Here is a 25,770-nt window from a genome sequence, read left to right on the forward strand (position 1 = left end):
AGGTGTGTAGGCCCTGGTCACCCCAATGGCTTCCTGATTCCACTGCGACATGCTCTTTAAGGGTTGTGTTTATCATGATTTTCTTCTAGATTTCATGGGCATAAGCCCAGGGACTTCCAGGGCCAGAGGGAGACACGATGGATAAGAAAACAGGAGGTAGTGGGGGAGGAGGAGAAAGAGGCTGGCAGATGTCAAGTGGATGACAGGAAAAGGGTCACAGTGTGGTGATGAGAAGAGCCAGCTACAGAGGACCCAGCACCAGCAGAGTCGTCAGAAGGCTGAGTTATCTGAAGGAAAGCCCAAGAACATTTATTTGCTAACATCCCAATTTAGAGACCCTGATTGAATGATCTTCTGCTCAAATTAAAAGAGTCAGACTTTTCTAAGGACAGTCATTTTGGTAAACATTTGTTAGAGCTTGGATAAGGAGCTTCCCCCCAAATGCCCGTGTAGATGCAGCAATGTTCAGAGGTGAAGGGATTAGATCATGAGAGCTGGGACATGATCAGTCCTCTCAAGTGTGTTGTTGGTGGGGCGTGGCAGAGGGTCACGGGGGGGGGGGGGTGCTGGGAAGGGTTCCTCTTCCCGTGATCCCTACACCCTTCCTCCTCTCTGCTTCCTGGCTGCCATGAATGGAGCAGTACTCCTTCATCAGGCTCTCCAGCCATGACATGCTGCCCAGAGCAACAGAGTTGGCAGGTGTGGACTGAAACCATGAGCCAAAACAAACCTTTCCTCCTCTGAGTTGTTCCTGTCAGATACTTTGGCCATAGCCATGCGAAGCTGACCAGTACAATAAGAGTAGAGTCAAAAGTATTCAGTGCATCAGAAAATGTTATTTTAATGGTATTTAAAAGGGGCTTTGTTGAAGCTTTTGCAAACTAAAAAGCACAACACATAATAGGGGAAAAAAGCTTTATTTAATAAAAATATACTGATTCATTTAAATATAGATACATAAGCATTTTAATATCAACAAATACATTTTATCAAGCAAATTGGAAGGCAGAAAAAAAATCCCACAAGATAATATGAATATGTAAAATATTCCTAAATCAAATATACTGATAACAATTTTCAGACTGCAACCGTTACTGTGTAATCAATCTTCCATGTTTCTTGATCAGAATAGTTGGATCACGGCATTACTGTCATCCCACATTTCCATGCAGACACTGCTATGTATTATTTTCCATTGCAAGTGCTACATTCAAATTCATTTGAACTGTGAATCTAGAAGCTAGAGATGAGCTTTTGGTTTTGGTTTATTACTTTCAATAATTCTATCTGAACGTAGCTGGTCAATCTCCTCCTGGTTGAACCCAAATTCTTTAAGTATATCCTCCGTGTGTTCTCCTACAAAAGGATCTCTTTCGGCAGAAGGGGCGGCTGGGGTGTTTGACAGCAGAGGCGCAGGTCGGGGACTCACGTGCTGTTCCTCGTCAGTCATGAAGGACCCCCGTTCTCTGTTATGGTCATGACAGGCAGCCTCTTCAAGGGTCAGCACTGGGGTCACACATGCATCTATGCCATCAAAGATCTGGCACCACTCTGCCTTGGTCTTCTTTGCAAACACATCTGCAAATCTCTTCTTCATTTCCGGCCAATCGGTCATGCTCATCTGCTTGGGAAGTTCTTCAGACTTCAGTCCAAGTCCTGGGGGAAAAATATGATTTCTTAAATTATTATGCTTAGGGTAGAGAGATTATAATTAATGAAAATAAATTTTGAGCCCACTATATTTATCCCAAATAAAATGTTCTCTAGAGTTTCTCAAATGAATCAAGAGAAGAAATTCAAAGTCAGTTTGAAGTTGGAGCCAGCAGCTGGAGAGGGTGGGGTGATGGGGTAGGCAACACTGAAAACACGCTTGTCACTGCCTACGGTTTACCACCGACCTCTCATCAAAAGTAGTCTGTCTTTAATAATCTAGCTTCCAGAAATTGATTTCTTCTCGATAAGTAGGATTTCAAAAAGAAATTTCCTCAGGATGGTATTATCTGTCTTACTGACTTAAAAATAATTCTGTATTTTATATAATGCACCTGAGCCCTATAAAAAATAAAATTTGAGCAATTTTACATATGACTATCTTAGAAACATGACTATCTTATTCAAGAAAGAACCCTAAAGATAAATGATGAAATTGAGGATCACAACTTTTGAGTAATAATTCTTTTATCTTTATATTGGTAAAATAAGAGTCTGATGGGGCTTTGTATGAACAACACAGGACCAGAAAGATAGCCAAAGACTAGACCAAGATGTTTGGACTTTATTATGGCACAAAAGCATATTCATACAACTGTTCTGTTTTCATTGTTAAGAACCCAATAAATTACATAGAATTTTCAACACTTCATTATAAAATTGGCTTTGAGTTAGATGGCATTGCACAACTGTAGGTGAATGTAGTTTAAAGTAGGTGAGGCTAAGATATGCTGTTCAGTAGATTAGGTGTATAAAATACATTCTCAACTTATGATATTTTCAACTTAACAATGGGTTTATCCAGACAGAACCCCAGCATAAGTTTGAGGAACATCTGTATACTCTAAGGGCCACCTTACTGGGGTTTGGAATAAATGTCAATTTTTCCTCTCACATAAGACAGTTTTATAATGCCGAAGGCTAATAGTAAAATGATAATAAAAGCTCCTTTTTCTTACGGATAGTATTTTTTGTGATCTGCGTCAGGTAAATCAACAGGTTGATCTCACTTTACCAGCCTTCCCTTCCCTTCCCTCCCATGTTGAAGCTCAGGCTAACTGCAAGCTGCTATGAAGATGAGAAAGTGGCCACAGCAGTAAGAAGACATGAAAACTGCAGCCCCTCCCTAGGGTCTTAAAGGGTCCTAGGACATATGGAGAACTCACATAGTTCTGAAGTTTTATGCATATCTACCTCTGGGCATATAAGTAAAGTTTTCTGGGTAGCCATTTTTTTTTATTCGAATAGCAGGACAGACCTGGAGCCATAGATTCAGGTTATCACTATAACCTATGAAGAAATGCCTTTATAGATGTCTTTCACTTTGCTTCCATTTCATAATCACCACAAGCTCTGTGATTAAAAAGCAAATAAAATGAGGAGGCAGCCAAAAGTAGTATATCACTGCTACTGATGGAAATGTCTTTGTTTTTCATCAGAATGTGATCAGAATCGTGACATTAAATAAAACTGGGACCAATATATTCTCTAACTTATATTATACTTGAGATACACGGGATCTGGTCTATATACTGGAAAACACTAGAAGCTAAAAGATGCCGGATTCTACTCTTAATTCTGACAGCCCAGCTCTTCAATTTTCATCCTTTCTGGGCAACAATTTCCCTCCCATCCTGACCATGATCAAGCCTCCAGGATTAACCACCACTGGCCAGGGCGGGCTGAGTGCTCTGCTCTTGACATTCCAAAAGGAACTAGGAATCCAGTTACAGCTAGTCTGTTTTGTTTGCACTGCCTGGGACTGAATCCACACATGCTAGGTAAGCACTCTATCACTGAGCCTCATTCCCAGCCCTCACTAGTTTTTATAGTATAGTCAATATTAAGTTTCTGGTATTTTAAGTCAAACAGACTCACAGGGACTAGCCTAGCATCTTAATCAAACTTGAAAATGTTCTAATTTCCAAAAAAACTACCTTACATACACACACAGCCTTACATAAAATATTTATTATCTTAAGCACATATCATAAACTTTACTGCTATATAACACTATATTAAGCAGTCAAAATCCATGTTTTAAGTATATATTCTTATAATATATATATATATATATATATATATATATATATAGACAGCCACTGTAAGTATATATATAATATAAATGTATATATACTTATATATATAAGGATGGCCATTGTAAACATTATGTCATAATGAAAAACTGGAAAATGTAAATGAACATTAATAGAGAATTTTAATATAGGTATACCATGGAGTATAAAATGACTGCTTTTTATGTAGCATGGTCTGCTTGTATTTATATATATATATATATATATATATATATATATATATATATATTTATTTATTTATTTATTTATATATCCTTTTATACTGGCAGAAAAGAACATCTCTGCTATACTGCTAAATAAAAAGAGATGGCTGTAAGTTATAAATTTAGATACAATGATGTATAACAATAATATAATTCATATATACTAATGTAATAAATATAACATGCATTAATAATTAATATATTACAAGTTAATGTGTAATCATATAAGAAAAACACAATTGTGTGTTAACGTTCATCCAGGAAAATATGTAAAAGGCCACATTGCAAACTTTCCCAAGGTGGCAGAACAAGGGAGACATTTCACTTCTTATTTTAAAATTCTGTATTACTTACAATTTTTTAAACAAACACAGTATTTTGAATTTTCATTCTTTTTTTAAGTTGGGGTAAAATACACAATATCATATAATTTACCATTATGGTTACTTTTAAGTATATGGCTGAGTGGTACTACATACAACCATCACCACTACCCATCTCCAGAATCTTTTCTTTTCCCAAACTAAACTTGGTACCCATTAAATAATAACTTTTCATTATTTTCTCTCCCCAGCCCCTGGCAAACACCATTCTTTCTATCCATATGATTTTGTCTATTCTGGGTTCCTCTTATAACTGGAATCATGCAATATTCTTTTTGGAGAGATTTATTTCACTTAGGATAATGTCCTCAAGATTTATCCACGATGCAGAATTTGTCAGAATTTTCTTCCTAATAATGCTGCATAATATTCCACTTCATGCATATACCACATTTTGTTTATCCTCTTACCTGTCAATGAACACATGAATTGCTTCCACATTTTGGCCATTATTAAAAACACTGCTGTGAACACAGGTTTACAAATACCTGTGAGAGTCCCTGCTATCCATTCTTTAGAATGTATTCTTGGATCACGTGACTTCCGTGGTTAGTGTTTTGAGGAACTGTTACACCATTTCCATGGGAGTTGAATCCCCTTACATCCCACCAGTATTACAGATGGGTTTACATCTCTCTACAATCTCACCAACACTTATCATTTTTTATGCAGTTTTTAAATAATATTTTGAAATTTTTTTAAAAAAACTACAAAATCCCTATTGCTTATCTGATGGTACTACAAGAGTCTTAATCTCAAAATTCTTACTGTTTCCAGATTATTTAATTTTATGTATTTATTTATTTATATTTGCCCCAGAAAACACCAGGGAAACAAAACAGTGAAGTCTACAAAAACTTGGACGTGTAGGTACTGAAAAGCTTAATTAAGGTCTGACCCCAAAGATCTCAAAACACAGGAGGACAATGAAGCATGTAATTAACACTACTTCAAAAAAAAATCATCATAGATTTGGGGTTTGTCCAGCAGGGCCTGAGAGAGAAGTACTTTGTATGTAACTAGTAAAAGTATCATTTTTATTAAGTCAATAACTCTGGAAATAAAAAAAAAAGAGGCTGAGACATTGTGTCCTGGGCTCTGTGGACTGTGTGATGTGCCTCCTGCCTTAAGCATAAATAAGCCTCCTGTCAACCAAGTATCTTCAGCAACTTGAGGAAAGAAAGGTCGAAGATACCACACAAAGAGTTGAGGATGCAAATGGAGGGGACCAAAAAAATCAGGGAGGTTACAAAGTTTAGACTTGGAGGAGCAAACCCACCTGAAGGTGGTCAAGAGTGGAGGGCTGGAGCAATTAAGCTACTAACCCGTGTCATTTCATTTTCAGTATTTTCAGAACGGTTCATTCGCAGAGGTGGAGTGTGGATGTTCAAAGTAAGCACTGTGAACAAACATGCTTTGAAATACCAGGAAGATACACCAGGGAGGGGAGCTAACTTCTGGAATGGCAAAGCAAGGAACTACAAAGATCTGCTCCCACAGGAAAGCTAAGAGAACATTAGGAAACCAATCGTTGGAGTCAATTCTCTCATCCCTCTCAAAATCACCGAAAAGCCTGTGTGATCTCAGGAATGTTTACTCAAGTTGAATCTTGATTAGTCTAGTGTGCTTTATGGCATTACAACTGCTGCTAAAGTCACCTCTCTCTCCCCTGCTCTGTGGTGGCTTTGAGAACCAATGGTCACTCCTCAAAGGCAGCTGTGAAAACCAGCAGGATAAGAGCCACCAAAGGAAGCAAAACCAGTGTGGAGTTCCCCCCAAAACCCCACCCCCAGAGAACTGTCATTATGTGGCCTGACAGCTTCCTGAAAAGCTCCATTCTCAGGACTGGACTTGATGTGACCTGCCAGTTCCATCTCTAGGACTTTTTCAAAATCAAATGGCAATTGTTTAGCCTCACCTCTGCCTGAGGTAGCATTACCTGGGGTATGAGTAAGAAGTTAACCAAAATGATTTAAAAGGAAACAATGGGGAACAGGCTGTCCACAGAGGGTTTTAAAAATCTCCAGCCTATATCTGAGAATATGGAAGGCCGTATGTGTATATGCATACGTGCAGGACCATGTACATGTACAGAAGACATCTGGGAAGGCTCTAGTCTCTCACCTCTGGCTGATCTTGAGGTTCTGCACAATTGAAAAGGTATAGAATATCTCAGAAAAGGATGGAAGAGTTATTGTTTCAAGTTATTTAAAGACATCTCTGTCCAGCATTAACTAAATACCAACCTAACTGAGCAGATTTCAGTGGCTGCACATACCAAAGAATATATATTTAGTATATGAAAATCATTAAACAGCAACAATAAGAAATCCAGGACCAGGAAGTAGGGGAAAAAGGGGTGAGCTGGGTTCAGAGCTGCCACATTAAATTATTTGTAATGTCCAGTTTCAATGAAAAATTCTGAGTCATACAAAGAGGCAGGAAATTATGGCTCATACACAGCAAAAAAGCAATCAACAGAAACTTCCCCCAAAGAAGCCAAAGGTTGGATGCACTAAACAAAGACTTCAGGAATTATTTTTTAAATGTTCAAAGCACCGAGAGCAATCATGCCTGAAGAATTAAAGAAAAGTATGAAAGCAATTTGAGATGAAAATTGTATTAAAAGAGAACAAAACAGAAATTTTGGAGTTGAAAGGTTGAGCAACAAATGGAAAATTCACTAGCGAGAAATATCTCAACAGCAGATATGAACTAGCAGGAGAAAGAATCAATAGACTTCAAGAGAACTGAATTAAGAGTATCTCGTCAGCCGAACAGAAAGAAACAAGTATACAGGAAAATGAACAGAGCCTCACAGACCTGTGGGACACAAGTGACTAAAGAGTCTTCAACAACTGAAGAGAGAAAGTACAAGAATCATTAAAGAAATGATGTCTGGAAAAATTCCCAAATGTGATGAAAAACCTCAATCTGCATATCCAAGAAGCCACTCATCCAAGATGGAATTCAAGTAAAGATGAAAAGATTCAAGATCTACACCTAGAAACAATAAAGGAACTCAGTAAGGGTGCAGGATAGAAGATCAATATACAAAACCCACTAGATACTAGCAATGACCAGTCTGAAAATGTTTCTAACAATAAATTCAAAAAGAATACTATTCTTCAGAATGCATTTAACCTAGGAAGTGCAGCACTTTTTAAATGAAAACTACAAAGCATTGCTGAAAGAATTAAAAGAGGATTTAAATAAATGGAAAGCAAGCAGCCATGTTCCTGGATTCAAAAGCTTAATAATGTTAAAATGGCAATGTTCCCTAGTTTGATACACAGATCCAACAAAACCCCTGTAAAAATCCCACCTATATTTTTGCATAAATTGACAAGTTGTTCTTAAAATTCACAAGAAGTCCAAAAAAAAAAAAATCCAAGTAGCCAAAACAATACTGAAAAAGAACATAGTTGGGGAGCTTACACTGCTAAGTTTCAATAATCAAGCATAAAAACAGACACAGAGATCAATGGCATAGAACTGAAAGTCCAAAGTCACTTGTAGTCAACTGATGATCAAGAGGATGCCAAGATCATTCAATGAAGAAGAAAACATCTGTTCCATAAATGGTGCTGGGAAAACTGAAGCACCTATAGAAAAGAATGGAGATGAACTTTTAATTTGTCCTATACACAGAAATTAATTCAAAAATGGATCTGAGGCCTAAATATGAGAGCTGAATATTGAGATGACCCTATATAACTGCAAGTTCTCTGAATTAACTTTTATGCGATAGTTACTGAAGGGTAAGTAAAAAAATGTGTTAATAAAGTTTATATTCCTGTTATCAGAACTCGAGTAGCTATAGCGATTGTTTAGAACTCAGGCCACAGAAAGGTGTTAGAGGAATATATTTATCACTGTTGTTTAGAAGTACCAGCTGATTACACTTATATTTTCTTTTTTTTTAAGGGGGGGGAGAAAGAGAGAATTTTTTAACATTTATTTTTTAGTTTTCAGTGGACACAACATCTTAATTTTATTTTTATGTGGTGCTGAGGATCGAACCCAGCACCCTGTGCATGCCAGGTGAGCGCGCTATCGCTTGAGCCACATCCCCAGCCCTAACACACTTATATTTTCTAAAGACAATGCATATATAAACAAGGTTGTTGTACTCTGCAAACCCTCAGTGCTGTATCCCTGCTGCTTTCCAGGGATCTCTACTCAAGGTGTGTGTTGCTCCCACCACTTGGTCCTCCATGTAGCATTGTTCAGTCCAGATTTTGAGTTAATTCTGGTTTTTTTTTTTTTTTAAGAGAGAGAGAGAGAGAGAGATTGAGAGAGAAAGAGAGAGAAAGAGAGAGAGATTTTTTCATTTTTTTTCTTTAGTTTTCGGTGGACACAACATCTTTGTTTGTATGTGGTGCTGAGAATCGAACCCAGGCCGCACACATGCCAGGCGAGCACTCTACCGTTTGAGCCACATCCCCAGCCCAATTCTGGGTTTTTAATTTCAATTCTTGGGCAGTAAGGCATTATATATGACCTAGGCAAATCATGTTTTTTCTCCTAAACCTTTTTTTCAGTTAGTGGATTTAAAGCATTTGATCATAAAATGTTTTTCAATATTTACAAAAATAATCATTATACCTATTTGCAAATAATTCAGTATTATATTGCACCTGAAAAGCCATCAACAATGATACTTTGAACTTGAAGTAGAAAGGTAAATGTACTGTAATCAACTTTTCATATCACTGCAGACTATATTCTCAAATGACTTACATACTAAGTGATTTGCAGAGTAAATTTTAAATTCAAACATTTCACAGAAATAAAATAACTCCAGTCCAATTAATTTAAAGGGAAGAAGAGATCCCAGATTTTATTGCTAACTTGTGGCAGACTGGCCACAGACTCTCTGTACTCAGGTGACACCTGACAGTGTAAGAGGCATCCGTCAAAGAATAAGAGCCGACAGAGGCAGTAGATCCTTCCCAGGGAAGAATAAGAAAAATTGGGGCACACAAAGGCAAGATAAATATACACACTACTGGTGTGACATGTAATAAAAGCACTGGACATCCCACAAAAAGAATTGTTATATTTTAAGACCCTGAGTTATTATGTACACCAATAAAAATCACCTGTTCACTTAAAAGATAGAGGAAATTCCCCATGGATGGCTAGAGTTAGTCGAAAGTTGGATATATAATAAAATATTATGAGATTTAAAAAGGCCCCAAAATAGAGAATAAAGAGTGCTCATGGAAAAAAAAAGTGGGTGAAGCACGTAACAGCTCCTACCTTGGATGAGTTGTCTGTAGAACTGGGGCTCTATGGCTCCCACAGCCATGAACTGCCCATCTGCTGTCCTGTAAGTTGTGTAGAAAGGCGCTCCACCGTCTAACAGGTTCTGTCCTCGAGGCTGTTCCCACAGTCCCACGTTTTGAGTTTTCCACAGAAAAGAACTGAGATATGCTGTTCCTTCCACCTTTGAAGAAGCAGAACACACATAAGTCCAGATAATTCAAGTGTAAAAGCAGGAATAATGTCAATTCAGGTTTTTAAAATGTGTGTGTTGCAGTGATTATACATGTTATACAACTTCCTAGGTATTTTTGCAAAGTTGAGTTAGAGAGGGTTTACGGTAGAATAACAACCAGTTGTGCTCTTCAGTCCAGAAAATATTGCCAGGCTTAGAAAGAACTACTTTTGTTCTTCCCTTCCAATAAGATTGGCAAAATGTTGATAATTTTTGAAGCTAGATGAAGGTACAAGAAAGTTCTTTATACTAGTCTCTCTCTCCCTCTCTCTCTCTCTCTCTCTCTCTCTCTCTCTCTCTCTATATATATATATATATATATATATATATATATATATATATATAAGATTGCCAGAAAAAAGCTAAAAATAAAACAAAGGGATATTAAAGTATGATTTTCAAGACCTACAACAATATATATAGTGATATAAGAAACATATCATTATTTAAAGGTAAATCACATTACTGTTACATTTAACTTATTTTGGCTTGAATCCAATACCAAGTAAACTAAATTTAAATGTTTAATACATCTTATCTTTAATCATCACTAGAATGTTACAAAATAAAGAAAACAAGATGGGTGGCAGGTGTATGGCTTTTCTGAGTACACACTAATTATGGGGATGCCACCTTCCCAACAAGTCCTAAAGTAACACTGAATTTGCAAACTCAAGTATGATTATCTTAAGAATCAAAATGAAAAGCGAAATACTCTGGGCCATCCCTGTGGATTTTATACTTCTGATGATTCCAGCACCCCAGAGAGTAGTCCACACAGCATCCTTATCCCTGAGGCTACCAAGAGGGGAGAATAAGCATGGAATTCCTATTACTGGATGCGAAACAAAGACAAGATTTCTTTTAGATACATCTCAAATTTCTCTTTTTATTGAAAATCTCCTACATACCTGAATTTATGGCTGTTATATTTAAAATCACTAAATAAGTAACTTTAAAACTTTAATATGGAGACACATTCTAAGAAATGCATTGTTATGGGGTTTCATCACAGTGTGAAGACCATAGAGTGTACTTACACATCCTAAGGTGGAGGGCTGCATAATTGTATGGACCACTGTCAGACGTGCAATCCATCAATCACTGAAACATCATTATGCAGAGTCTGACTGAAGTTGCACTCATGTAAGTGGCCTACGTGGGTGGTGCTTTCACTTTTTGAGACTGAGTTACCCAAATCTTATCAATCCCATATTTATACACATATGCATGATACACACATAAATATGTGCACTATTTTAAATATATTTTATGTTCATGTTGATGTGAAGTATATTTTTAGATATGTCCTATACCAAATTCAGACATGTCAGAGACAGCTCACTCACATTCATGAGTAAACCTTAAAAGAAATTTTTCCCTTCACATGGCATAAATTTGACCTTGAAATTGAAATACTGTTGTTCTGCATGAGTCTTAATTCCAGCTTGCTCATACAAAACCCAGCAAGTTAGTATCTGCTATCAACAAATACCTACTTTATGCTGAGTCCTTGCCCTGTCAGAGCCAATGGGACAAGTGAACTCAAAGTGAGTCAGGCTCTCACACAGCACCGCAGAAAATTTAGTTGGAGTTTTGAATACTGATTATCCTACTTTCATATTCAGGCTAAAAATGTGTGAAAAGTTTCAAGATTCTGTATTGAATTATCTTGATTAAAAAGTGTTTCTGCTCTGCTTCATCATAAATGAAATGTACTTAGCAACACAGGAGCCACAGGACAAGAGTCAGGGTGTTAGCTCTCCCAGTCAGACTTCAAGGTCTGTTGGTGGTCACCCCAGCAAGCAGCTTTTCTTGCCCCTAAATCCTCATGTCATGCATACTGCCCAGATGAGGTTCCATAACACAGGGAAATGGCAGCTTTATCGACCCGCCAAATTTTTATGCCATCCTTATCGTGTTGGCCCATTGCATGCAACTCACAGTGTGTCCATGTGCTCCCTGGAGTGTGGGTAACACAGCCGAGAGGACCCCACATTCCAGTCATCTTAACTCTATCGGGTCCAAGGCAACAGAACTATGGTGAGACAAACACCAAATCATTCCAAGTGAGCATGAGCCAAGGATTCTGTTGCTAAAATACTGAAAACTACTGTCCTATAAGAAGAAGGTGTTGCCTCACCTGAATCAGCTTCTATAGCAGCGAAGAAGTTGTGAATGAGATCTACTGATCCTTCAGGCCTTGAGTAATCAGTCAACACTCACAATCCCCTAATGTGAGCACGAATCCTGAGGGCTTCCAGTTTCATAAATGATAAAGCTTACTACCTTCTAATTATTAGGTAATTCTGATTAGATAAAAGCAGTAATCACATTATTTGATTATAAATAACCACCCATATATTTAGAAAATTAGTCAACTATTACTAGATAAGTATTTACCTTAAATCTCCTTAAAATTACCAAAGCCCCATGGTTGTTTTTTAACTGATCTCTTTTGGACCCATGGCCTGTGCCCACAGAGGGCAGCAGAGGGAAGCAATTGAAAGCTGGAGCTTTAACCTCTGTAGCCTTCAAGTTTTCAACACCAAATGAAAGCGAGCCAATTTCCCTCAGGAAGTTTCATGGCTCAAAGAGGGAGCCCTGTGTAGGCCCCAGCCCTGCTCCTGGTGGGGCGAGGGTGCAGCTGGAGGTGGAAGTGCTATTGCTGTTGCTATCACTACTTCATGCTGCAGCTGCACTACACCTGGGCCAGCAGCTAGAAACAAAAGATAAACCCACACCACTCCTTCCAAAATACATTCTGAGAAGGACACAAAGGACAATGTGAGCTGTGCTCCATGACAGTCACAAGAAACAACACAGGAGAGGACTGAGGAGGAGATCAGATTCCAGCCTGGGATATACTTTGCAAAGGTTGCCAGTGAGCCAAACCAATTTACACTATTCAGTCTGTAAACCTTGGAGGTGTCCACCGGTGTGGACCCTCTGGCCATTACTCTTCTCTAGGCAGCTTCTCTTGCCTTGGTTTCCTCAACAACACTCCCTTCTGGTTCTCTACTTCACCCTCCTTAGCCCTTGGTTTTCTTCTTCTGCCCACTCATTATGTGCTGGTGTTCTGTCCCTTCTGTAGGTGACCTTTCTCACTTGGCTCCCAGATTATTCCCAAATGACTCTGAAATCTTTTTATAATTCTTAACCTCAAGTATTCAAACTAGATATGAAAGGTACTTCATAAAGGAAATGACCAAACTGTACTTTTCTTTTAGAAGAGTCTCAATAACAGAGTATTTGCTCTGTGTTGGGTACTATTTACACCTAAACAATGGATGAACTCATTTAATTCTCTAATAATGCTGTAAAGTAGACATATTATCATCTCCATAGTACAAAGGAAACTGAGGACAGAAAGGTGCAGTAACCCTCCCAAGACCACAGAGCCATGAGACCTTGGGCAGATGTCTACACTTCATAACAATGTACAGTCATCCCCGCTTTCTGTAGTTTCACTTCCGACCATTTAGTTACTGTCAAGTGCACTCTTAAAATATTAACTAGAAATTTCTAGAAATAAATCACTCATCAGTTTTAAACAACTTTTATTGCTATGTATATAACTTGTTATAATTTTTCTATTTATTATTAGTTATTGTTGTTAATCAACTATGTGTCTAAGTTATGAATTACGTTTATTACCAGTATATGATGTACGTGTTATAGGAAAAAATATAGTATATAGTGAGATTTGATAATATCTGCAGTTTTGGACACTCACTGGGGGTCTTGGAACATATCCCCTGTAGATAAGGGAGGACAACTATGTTCCAAATGAAGTTGTTGCTTTGAAGATTAAAAGGAATCACATAGAGAAAGTGCCCAGCAGAGAATGAGGCAAGTGTTGAATGTATGACAATGCACAAACAGAAGCATTATGATATTGGAGCCTCCTCTACCAAATGCAGCAGGAAGGTCTAGACAGAAGGCCCATTTTGCTTCAGCATCCATGAGAATCTGATCCACCTACTGATGAAGACTTCTTGAAATCCTTCTGAATGAAGATTGTTTGAAAAGATTTTTTTCTTTCTTTTTTCTTTTTTTGGTACTAGGGATTGAACCCAGGGGTGCTTAACCACTGAGCCATATCCCTAGTCCTTTTTATTTTTTTAATTTTTGAGATAGGGTCTTCCTGAGTTGCTTAGGGCCTTGCTAAGTTGCAGAGACTGACTATGAACTCAATATCCTCCTGCTTCAGCCTCCCGAGTCACTGGAATTACAGGCATGCAGGACTATGCCAAGTTTGAGATATTTTTTTTTTAAGCACAAAAAATAACTTGGGGAAAACTGTTGAAACACCACAGAGGAATCAGGTAAGTCATAAACAGTTCAGAGGAGTGACTCCAAAGATGATTAAATTATGACATTCTGACATGGATGAAGGCTGTGTGCCTATTTTAAAGAAAAGGATATTCTTGGTGACCTGAATTCAAACATTAAGCTTCATTTGTTTCTTGTTCGTAAAAAGATTTGAAGCAACCATATAGCACACATAGGAGCAAGTGGTAGGTCTATCTTCCCCCGTCCAATGAATACTTACCATGTTTGCATCAATGACCTGACCTTTGCCAGAGCGTGTGCGTTCAAAGAGAGCCATCAGAATGCCCAGTGCACACATGAGGCCACCACCACCAAAATCAGCCAGGAGATTCAGGGGAGCATATGGATTGTCACCACTTCTGCCAATTTTTGAGAGAACACCTATACCATTAAAAATAAATTTAATGCCTCTTTTAAATACATACATGAACTTCACAGAAGAATAACCAATCTCTAGTTACTGACCTGAGTAAAAACTAGTACCTCAGGCTTTTCCAATTTGAACCTACACAGCCTACATATAACAAGTTGTTGACAGGCGGCTTTGTTTTGATGATTTTTTTCCTTTCTAAAACTTAATCCCAGCTAACATTTTCAAAATTTGTTAAGTTTTTACTCACTGGATTTTGGAAAAAATACAACAATGATTATTATCAATTCATGATGTAAACGAAAAACAGTGTCATGTGCTTTCATTCTAACCACAAAAAAAGGCAAGAAAATAATTGTGTATAAGAGATTAAATTTTAAATAGGTGTGAACAGCCAATTTTATAATTACCTTCTCCCTTGATCTATATGTATTTACAGAAAATCTGAGAATTAGGCTAGAAATAAAGTGACATTAGGACTGAAAAACATGGGGTTTTCCTAGTGTTCACAGAAGCCTGAAACCAGGACTCAGGCGATGATTCCCAATGAAGGAGCATCAGAGTCCATCTATTTCAGTGTTTTCAAGGTGTGGGTGATCATCACTACGACTACCAAGTCTCTTACTCCCTAGTACTGACTCCTCAAATGACTCCTCAAATGTAGTAAATAAATGTTACTAGTGAGGATATGTTATTCCTCAAATGTGTTAAAATGAGAAGGGAGCTTCAGAATCATTGTTCTAAGAATTCAAATTAGCCTAATCTAAACAATCATGCTCTCCTTATTGATTCTGATAAGAATTTAAATCTGTCATTTTTTAGTGCTGCGTAATACTCCATGGTGTATAGATGCCACATTTTTTTTAATGCATTCATCCATTGAAGGGCATCTGGGTTGGTTCCACAGTCTTCCTATTGTGAATTGTGCTGCTATGAACATTGATGTGGCAGTATCCCTGTGGTATGCTCTTTTAAGGTCTTCAGGGAATAGTCCGAGAAGGGCAATAGCTGGGTCAAATGGTGGTTCCATTCCCAGCTTTCCCAGGAATCTCCATACTGCTTTCCAAGTTGGCCGAACCAATTTGCAGTCCCACCAGCAATGTATAAGAGTACTGTTCTTCAATGCATCTTCCATCTTCTGAATTTATTCAGACTGGATTTTTGTTTTTAATATTTTTTATGAGTATTTAAATTTTTGAGGTACCCAAATTTATCAAAAGCTTTTATCATTACTAGATTTTATGCTTTTTATTAAAAGGACTTCTTGACTTAAAAAAAAAAATAATTTAAATCTGCACTTTAAAAAATTCTTGTTAACCAATGTAACTGCAGATCTTGATTGGGAATAAATTTAAAGTGTAGAAAAAAATTATTCTTCAACATACCTGACAAAGCCAAGTAGTTGATGTCATGACCAGCTTTCCTGGAGAATCGTCCTGACTGGCCAAAGCCACTTAGTCTAGCATAGATGAGTTTTGGATTCTCCTGCAGCAGAATCTCTGGCCCAAGTTGGAGTTTCTCCATGACACCTTAGGAGAAAAGTAACAACAAAAAACATTTTAAAAAAAAAGAGAGAACATGAATTGAGAAATGGAATAATTCCTCATATGAGGTAAACATAAAACTACATTCTTCCAAATGTAGTAACATTTGTTGTGGATTTTGTGAAAGTTGTCAAAATCAAAATGGAGTCACTTTTTCCTACCCTAATCAAAAATAAATAAAACTCAGAAGTTATGAAGGAAGGGATTTCATGCATATATGCCTGATGAGAAGAACTATTCACAGAAGATTCTATCAGAACCACAACCTGGCACAAAGGCCACCAGAAGATTATACAAATAAAACTTCCGTGAGAACATCTGCTCAACTGTCTTTAATCTCAGACCACCACCACCCTTGTTACTAATCCTGGTAGCCAAGGATGAGTTTCAAAATATTTTATGGAATCCCCGTTTCACCTGTAAAAACTTCCCCTTGCCTCAACTTCTTGGAACACCTCAGAGTTTACTGTGGAACACCTGCTCTCATTATTATGATCCACTATTCCCAAATATCACTAATTGGAGAATATCTCTTCAATTGTTATTTAGGTTGACCACTTATAGCATGTTTCTAGTAGAAAAAGACCTGAAGAGTAAGGACCCCATGTGTGGTTTCTGCCACAGGATGTTATTTTTTCATATTTCACTCAAGGCATATCCAAGCCTACTCAATCCCCAAAGCAGGATCTTTTTTTTTTTTCCTCTCTGTGCTGTCCTGGTAGTACCCTTCCTTCTCCCCTCTCAGTTAGGAGCTCCTTCTTCAGGATTCACAGCATGCTCTTTCCACAGGCCTGTATAAAACCTTCACAAATAAAGCTCAGAAACATCCATAAAACCAAAATTAGCTACAGTAACACCTCAGAATTCTTAAGGTATCAAGTATGATATTTACTGCACAAAACCCAGGTAAACTGATATCTTAAACCTCCTGGAATTAAAAGTCATCAGGATTACACAATATACTGTTTAGGTCTCATCATCCTGATCAGTGATGAAAACTGAGTCGAGTCATCCACCTTTTTTTTTTTTAAATCAGTATTTTTTGTTTATTTATTTTTAATTCTATTTATTTATATTTTATGTGGTGCTGAGGTTTGAACCTGGTGCCTCACGCATTCTAGGCAAGTGCTCTACCACTGAGCCACAGCCACAGCCCCTAGTCATTCACCTTTTTGAACAGTAGCCACAAACCCTCACCTGGAGACTACATGTCTACCCACAGCTCTCCTAATTAAAGACCTGGAACAAATAATTTAACCATGTTGATCCACCCTCATCTTCAAATAGGCATTATTAAATCATTATTTAATTCTAAATATCCTCAAATATGACTGTGATGGCTAAAAAGCCTGGTGCCCTGTAGACTTTAAATTCTTTTGCCAAACGTTTACTGACTTCCTACCAAGAAATGTTTTGGTTACTCTAACATACAAATTCAGTTTTAAAAGGCTGTCTGACACAAAAGCACCAAGTAGGTTGAAACCGGTATGCAGAGTAAGAATCCAGGTCCTGGTAAGGAAAAAAAAAAACTGAATTAATAGTGTTCGGTGAAAGCAGTCGTGATGAAAGGAAGACTGGATTCAAGGATGAAATACAGTTTACTGAATCAGGAAACTGGGTGGATACTGGTTCCATTCACTCTGATAAAGTATACATAAGAGGAGATGCCATTTTGAAAGGAAAGGAGAAAGGCTTGGTTATGGTTTTGCGGCAGTTGCAATGCAAGCAGAATAGTCTTAGAGAGAGGAACGCATTCAAGTATTTTGGTAGCAGTCTGCAGCTCCAAGGATTGGGGTACAGATGAAGAGCTGGGCCCCACCTGTATGTAAAGCAGAAAGCAATAGGAATGAGTGTAGAGACTCCAGGGCACAAAGCACAAAGGAATGACCTGAGGCTGGAACTTAGGATCACCATCATCCAAGGCAGGGAACATTGACCTCGTTCGTGGATGCTTTGAAGGGTACACCACCCCCCAAACAGCAACTAAATGCCATGTACCTCTGGGTACTCTGGGAACAGACGTATGGCTTTTATTAGATTCTCATATAGTTTAATGCCATCAAATAAGCAGATACCAAAGGGCAATGGATAGTGGGCAACCAGGGAGGGGTCAAAAGCAATGAAAGAAACAGGGCATTAGCAGTATCTCTAAATCCAAGCTTTAGAAGATCATCTCAAGAGAATGGTCAACAAGACCAAATGAGACTGAAGGTCGTAGTAAGGTTGGGACGCACGAGGTTTCACGTGTCAAAAGGACCAAGGTGCGACGAGGGCAGCCTCAATCCCAGTGCAGATGGGCTCCTGATGCAGGAACCTCACGCGTCCCGCCCGTGGACAGCTCGCTGGGGCCGAGGCTCACCGCGGCGGAAGGGCTCCAGAAGCACGTCTGCACGCGTGCAAAGGCGCCGCAGCACGGCTGCTCCCTGCGCCCGTTTCAGGTCCAGCACCAGCGAGCGCTTGCCCCGGGCCAACTGGCTCACATCGCCGAGGGAGCCGACCCGGTCCACGCGCAGCACCTGCGCTCCGAAGTCCGCCAGGACCATACCGCAGAACGGGCCGGGGGCTAGGCCAGCCAGCTCCACCACCCTGACGCCCTTCAGAGCCATAGTGCCTCTCGGCTCCTTCAGAAGAAGACTGAGCAATCCCGGCCCGGCCCCTGCAAAAGGTTCAGCGGACCTGGATCACTCCGGCCTAAGGCGCCGCGCCAATCCCGCTAGCCCGGCGCGCTCCCTCCCGACGCGCCTGCGCACAGCCGCGGAGTCTGCGCAGTGGCGTCCTTCCAGCCGGGCGTTGTAGGTCACCAGTGCAAAGTCCGCTGTGATCTCTCCCTTCCCTCCAGCCTTGGTGTTCTGGATTGCACGTCTCGACCCTGAGGACTCAGAATTGTCACCTTTCTCTCCAGACTCTCATTCTCCCCGTGGCGTCCCCTGGCCGTTGTACTAGTTGAGTCCCTACCCTTGCGTGGCCTTAGAGAAATACAAATAATCTAAATACGTAAGAACTACTCTAGGGTATTTCCTTCCGCAGGGTGCAGGTTGTCTCCGTCTCCGCCCCTGGCTTTCATATGGAATTGGCTCAAGGTACCTCCTAGATGCACTAGGGAAACAATTTTAATATTAGGAGAACACTGGAGGGGTGCCGCTTATCCAGGACTGAATGAGAGAGCTTTAAAAATCGTTATCATTTGCTACCTGCCATTTCTGTGGACAATTACAGTTTCGAGTTTTCAACGTTAATGCCGCTCTTTTTAATCATCATCATCATATCACATGTAGCCCCATTACTTTTACAATTTCTTCTCTACTCAATTTTTTTTTTTTTAACGGCTCCGGGACATTGAATAGAGCTGAAAGTGAGTGCCAAAAAAATTCTGCACTAATCTTTTGTAAATGTAGGTTTATGTACTTTGAGATAAGTAAACACAAAACGTGGCACAACTGTAGCCAAAACTTGTTAGCCAAGCTTGAACTACTCTCGATGAGTTTTGTGATTGTATCAGGGCTCTTAGGCTCTCGCTATGAGGAGTTGTCTCTCACTAGAGACAGGCATCTTCTCTGCCTGCATCTTTGAATGTTTTCCTTGCTGATCTGTAATTCATGTTCTTACCTTCCTTCGAGCATAATGTTCCTTGTCCCCTACTCTTTTATTTGTATTTTGTGAAACTTAAAAAGAAAGAAAATTGCGGAGAATTATATAGCAGACATCCAGACTGAGACATTTATATTTCATATTTGCTTCCAGTCTATTTTTCTAAAAAACCAATAGTAACAAATGCAGCTCAGGCTGAGCTATATCCCAGTACCAAGAATCAGCTTCACATGAATCAGAGATTTTACCCAGCATCACGCTGTAGTAGCAGTTTCAAAGAGATGATTCATCAAAAGACTCAGACAAAGCGTAGAGAAACCGAAGAAGTCTCACATGACTCTTCAGATTCTTCCTGCTTAAGAGGCTTACCCTCTTTTATAGACTAAATTATGTCTCTTTGAAATTCATAAATTGAACACCTAACCTCCAGTAAATCAAAATGTGATTGTCCTTGGAGCTAAGACTTTTAAAGAGGTAATTAAAGTAGAATAAGTTACATTGGGTGGACCCAAATATGCCTGGTATCCCTATAAAAAGAGGAGTTTAGACAGAAAACACAGACCTAGGAATGACCATGTATGAGGGGTTTGCTCCCAAGATTTGCTCCCAAAATGTAGGTTCTCTGTTCACCTCACAAATTGTTTCTTTTGCTGAGAAGAAATTTTTAGTTTGTGTCCATCCCATTTATTGATTCTTGATTTTCATTCTTGCATCAAAGGAGTCTTATTAAGGAAGTTGGGGCCTAATCCCACATGATGGAGATTAGGGCCTACTTTTTCTTCTATCAGAAGCAGGGTCTCTGGTTTTATTCCTAAGTCCTTGATCCATTTTGAGTTGAGTTTTGTGCATAGTGAGAGATAGGGATTTAATTTCATTTTGTTGCATATGGATTTCCAGTTTTCCTACCACCATTTTTTGAAGAGGGTATCTTTTCTCCAATGTATGTTTTTGGTGCCTTCATCTAATATAATTATAATTTTGTGGGTTAGTCTCTGTGTCCTCTATTCTGTACCCATTGGTCCACCAGTCTGTTTTGGTGCCAATATAATGCTGTTTTTGTTACTATTGCTCTGTAGTATAGTTTAATGTCTGGTATAGCGATGCCACCTGCTTCACTCTTCTTGTGAAAGACTCCAGCCCCATAACCTGAGGCCTTGTTGCGAAAGTAAAAGTATGCAATAAACAGGCACAAGAACTGGATGAGCTTATCCTATAACCGGTTGAGAAAGAGCACTGCACCCATATCTCAGGACATACTTGAGCTAACAGGAACAGATAAGCAGGAACAGAAAGAATGGAATGTAACCCTGTAGGTTTTCTGAGAACGTATAGCGAAAAGCAAGTTTACCCTAATTCTGGATTCAAAAGAACCAATGAGATACCTGTTAGTGTGCTAGGCAGGAAACAGCTCCCCTCTCCCTATAAAAGAACTGTACCCCAAAGCCTGGTGTGCCAGTTCACCAAAGCTTCGGCTGAGGTTTTGCTGTGCACCCGCAGGCGCCTGTGTATTAATAAATTTGCCTCTTGCTTTTGCAGCCAGTGTGACGCATAGTTCTCTTTTGGACGGGGGATTTGAGGGTCTTTCACTTGCTAAGGATTGCTTTAGCTATTCTGGGTCTCTTGTTTTTCCAGATGAATTTTATGATTGCTTTTTCTATTTCTATGAGGAATGTCATTGGGATTTTGATTGGAATTGCATTAAATCTGTATAGTGCTTTTGGAAGTATGGTCATTTTGACAATAATAATTCTGCTTATCCAAGAGCAAGGTAGATCTTTCCATCTTCTAAGGTATTCTTTGACTTCTTTCTTTAGTGTTCTATAGTTTTCATTGTAGAGGTCTTTCACCTCTTTTGTTAGGTTGATTCCCAATTATTATTATTTTTTTGAGGCTATTGTAAATGGAGTAGTTTTCCTTGTTTCCATTTCTGCTGATTTGTCACTAATATACAGAAATGCCTTTGACTTATGAGTGTTGATTTTGTATCCTGCTACTTTGCTGGATTCATTTACTAGTTCTAGAAGTTTTCTGGTAGAACTTTTATGGTCTTCTAGGTTTAGAATCATATCATCAGCAAAAAGATGCAAAGATTAAAAAAAACAGTGATAAGACTTGGTCTAAGATAATGCCAAAAAACCTATAAATATTGTGAGAAACTGTGGATCAGGGCTCAGAATTTGGAGTTTTGTTTTCCTGTGGGCCCACTGACATAAAATAAAGTTTGGAGTTCTTCTCCTCTGAGTGCTGCTTGCTGCTTCTTGACCAGTTTGTTTCCTGAACTAAGTTGCTGAGGCTAGCCTGGAACTGAGATCCTCCTGCCTGAGCCTCCCTTATCACTGAGAACACAGGCACACGCCACAGCACCTGGCTGGATTACATGTTAGTTCTAGTTGATCTGTTACAAACATACCCTAGAGGTTTTGCACAACTAAAGGCATGACCAAGACTGGTCATGCTCATAGATCCAGATCTGCCTCTACTTCAGGATCTTTTTTTCTCTCTCCTGAAAGCCTACCTATTTCATAACCATCCTCCAGGAACTGAGTTCTGAATTCTGCCAACAACCTGAAGGGGCTTGGGCAGATTTTTTCCCGGAAGAGCTTTTAGATGACCAAGCTCTGGCCAATATCTTTTTTGCTGCCCTTTGAGATACTCTGAAACAAAGGATCCAGCAAAGGAACACTTAGTCTCCTTACCACAGACATTGTGCAATAATAAGTGTATGTTATTTTAAGCTATTAATTCCATATATCTGTTAAGTATTTATAGATAGTTAATATACCCATGGGCTGGGGATGTGGCTCAAGTGGTAGCGCGCTCGCCTGGCATGCGTGCGGCCCGGGTTCGATCCTCAGCACCACATACCAACAAAGATGTTGTGTCCGCCAATAACTAAAAAATAAATATTAAAAAAATTCTCTCTCTCTCTCCCTCTCTCTCTCTCTTTAAAATATATATATATATATATATATATATATATATATATATATACCCAGTAACTGATTTATACCTTATAACAACCCTTTGAGGTACATGCTAATGGATGATCCAGTTTTACTAATGAAGAAACTTAGACACAGGCATTGGTAACTTGCCTAAAACGTGGCTCCCCTACACCAGTAGGAGAGGGTCTTTTTCTCTACTCACAGTGTTAGTGTGAGTAACACCAAACAGTTGTCAAACTAAAATGAGAGGCAGAGTGACAACTATCTTTGGCTTTAAGGAAGAGTTTGTTAAACTTTCAATCAGGTCAAAAGACAAACTTGACTTGATCAAACTAAAAAACCTTTCGTTCCCTGATTCCCCTAAGGTTTGCCCCACCTTGAGCACACAAACATGAAGCATTATCTGCTGAATGACCCCTCAGGAGACTTGACCAACCTTGGGGAAAGAGCATCCCCTGGTCAACTGCCCCATCGTGGCTGTCACCTCTCATTCCATTCTCCTGCCCTTGGTTCTGTGTAGCCTTGTTTACCCCTCCCTGTAAAAAAAAAAAAAAAAAAAAAAAAAAAAAAAAAAAAAGTCCATTTCTCCCTGACCTCTGGGATGCAAATCTCAAAGTCAGAAATTTCTCCCCATTGCAATAATTCTTTTGAATTAGCCTTTCCTTACTTAAGTCTATGTTGTTATTGTTTTTTAAATTTGACATTACTAATAGCTTTAAAACTGTCTAGACCTTTTAACCAAATAATTCTAAAAATTCAACCATAGGAAATAATTTTATGGACATGTAGGTTTTTTTAAACAAAGAATGTTCACGATACTTTATTTATAATGATTTTTTTTTAAAAAACTGGAAGTTCCCTGAAGACCTTAAAAGAGCACACTACAGGGATACTGCCACATCGATGTTCATAGCAGCACAATACACAATTGCTAGACTGTGGAATCAACCCAGATGCCCTTCAATAGATGAATGGATAAAAAAAATGTGGCATTTATACACCATGGAGTATTACGCAGCACTAAAAAATGACAAAATCACGGAATTTGCAGGGAAATGGATGGCACTAGAACAGATTATGCTTAGTGAAGCTAGCCAATCCCTAAAAAACAAATACCAAATGTCTTCCTTGATATAATGAGAGCAACTAAGAACAGAACAGGGAGGATGAGCAGGAAGAAAAGATTAGCATTAAACAGAGACATGAGGCGGGAGGGAAAGGGAGAAAAAAAAGGGAAATCACATGGAAATGGAGGGAGACCCTCATTGTTATACAAAATTACATTTAAGAGTTTACGAGGGGAATGGGATAACAAACATGGAGGGAAATGAATTACAGTAGATGGGGTAGAGAGAGAAGATGGGAGGGGAGGGGAGGGGGGATAGTAGAGGATAGGAAAAGTAGCAGAATACAACAGTCACTAATATGGCAGTATGTAAAAATGTGATGTGTAACCGATGTGATTCTGCAATCTGTATTTGGGAAAAAATGGGAGTTCATAACCCAATTGATTCTAATTTATGAAATATGATTTGTCATGAGCTTTGTAAAGTTGTGAACATCCAATAAAATAAAAAAAAAAAAAGAATTCCCAAATTTCAAAAAAAAAAAACTGGAAGTTCAACAAAAATCTCCCCAAACAAAAAGGTAAAATAAATTATGCATTTATTAAAATTATGTTTTCAAATCCTAAATAATTCTTCTTGTTTATTTGTTTTGACACTGGGGATTTAACCCAGGGGTGGTTACTACTGAGTAACATTTCCAGCCATTTTTGTTTTAGTCTTTCAGACAGGGTCTCACTACGTTGCTTAGCCTAAAGTGCTGAGGCTAGCCTCAAACTTGTGATCATTCTGTCCCAACCTGCTGATCCCTTGGGATTACAGGCATGTGCCACCACACCCAGTTCCTCAATAGATCTTGAGAGTATTCCTAACATGCTAGGTCAAACCATACCAAGATGTAAAATGTATAAAATGTAAAAAATCTAATGTCCGTTTGTTTTATTACCAGCTTAAAAATAAAAGCAATAAACATATGAAGAAATATATTAAAATAAGTATTTCAAAGTGTTAATATTATTTAATGTTTGATGGGATGACTAAATTTCATATGAAATACATGTATTTTATATTTTTTCTATAGTAAGTGTTTTTTTAATTATCCAAAGACAAGAAGATATTTTTGAAGATATCATTCCAAACATAACAAAATAAGAAATTGTCTCTGGCAGCAAGACTTATCTTTTCCACAAGTTTCTTTCACACTCTCATCTGGATGTAGATTTTTACTTCTGAGAGTGCCCGGCCCTTTGCCTTCCATGACTGTTTTTTACTTTTTATATTATCCGTGTTCTTACCTGCCTTTAATCTATTACCTCCTGTTAGGTCGAAAACTCAGGAGGTACAAATTGTACTTTAAATACCTTAGTAACTCCAGGAATAGTACAATATCTTGCACTAAGTAGATGTTTGTCAATTTTAATCACACCTTTTAGAATTTATATTTGTGCATTCTATCTGGTTTGAATTTATTTTAATTTTATTTTGACTTTAGAATTTTTTCATAAAAAATTCAATAAAATTCCTTCAATATTCAAAAGATCAAATAGCACTTGGCTTAATAGGTTAGTCTAAACCACAGCAAGGTTTACCCTAAATATACTATGTTTTTCCTATACATACATTCATACAAATTTAATGCCGTTTCCCTCTTAACTAAACACTAAATTCACTGGAGCTATAACTATTTTTGCAGTTTGAGGTATGACAGCAAAACTCGCATAGATTTCTTTTTCCTTCTTCACAATTCCACAGTTAAGAGATTCATTGTCACTGTAGCTCTTAGAAATCTCAGAATATTACTTTTTTTTTCTTATGAAGTTGAAAACTTTTACCTTTTCACTTAAAGGAAGAACTTTATGGCTTCTCTTTGGCATATCTGAATTGCCAGCATCTTTGATTTTGTACTTTGTGGTCATCATTAAGTAAAAACAAAACAAAACAAAACAAAACAAAAAAACAACCTGGGGTGGGGGTACTGGATTGCAGGCACTGCTATAGAGTGAAAACTGATCTGTGAACTGAGGCAGTG

At 38.4% G+C, this 25,770-nt stretch overlaps 1 protein-coding gene across 3 annotated transcripts; it reads right to left on the reverse strand.

Moving 5' to 3' along the window:
* Positions 1-901: 901 nt before the first annotated feature.
* Positions 902-18,889, reverse strand: AMACR (alpha-methylacyl-CoA racemase). Of its 3 annotated transcripts, XM_081299022.1 has the most exons (5): positions 18,504-18,889; positions 15,986-16,129; positions 14,451-14,611; positions 9,658-9,844; positions 902-1,656 (listed from the first exon to the last, which is right to left on the reverse strand). In XM_081299022.1, exons 1-5 carry the CDS (start codon positions 18,748-18,750, stop codon positions 1,241-1,243), a joined length of 1,155 nt encoding a protein of 384 aa, XP_081155148.1. In that variant the 5' UTR covers positions 18,751-18,889; the 3' UTR covers positions 902-1,240. The 3 variants fall into 3 exon arrangements, with proteins under 3 accessions (XP_081155148.1, XP_081155150.1, XP_081155149.1); XM_081299024.1 differs by lacking the exon at positions 14,451-14,611 and having other exon boundaries at positions 1,506-1,656; positions 18,504-18,883; XM_081299023.1 differs by lacking the exons at positions 902-1,656; positions 14,451-14,611 and adding an exon at positions 8,406-8,644 and having other exon boundaries at positions 18,504-18,886.
* Between the last annotated feature and the right edge of the window lie 6,881 nt (positions 18,890-25,770).

Source organism: Spermophilus citellus (assembly GCF_964194105.1).
Source record: "Spermophilus citellus genome assembly, chromosome: 1".
Classification (NCBI taxonomy): Eukaryota; Metazoa; Chordata; class Mammalia; order Rodentia; family Sciuridae; genus Spermophilus; species Spermophilus citellus.

Bases quoted from the DNA above. Each gene is read 5' to 3' on its own strand.
- AMACR (XM_081299022.1), bottom strand. From the start codon at position 18,750: ATGGCTCTGAAGGGCGTCAGGGTGGTGGAGCTGGCTGGCCTAGCCCCC. The intron at 16,130-18,503 runs GTGAGCCTCGGC...TTTTCTCCTAAG, and splicing joins TCTGGAGCCCTTCCGCCGCG to GTGTCATGGAGAAACTCCAA. The intron at 1,657-9,657 runs GTAGGAGCTGTT...TTTTTCCCCCAG, and splicing joins CTACAGACAACTCATCCAAG to GACTTGGACTGAAGTCTGAA.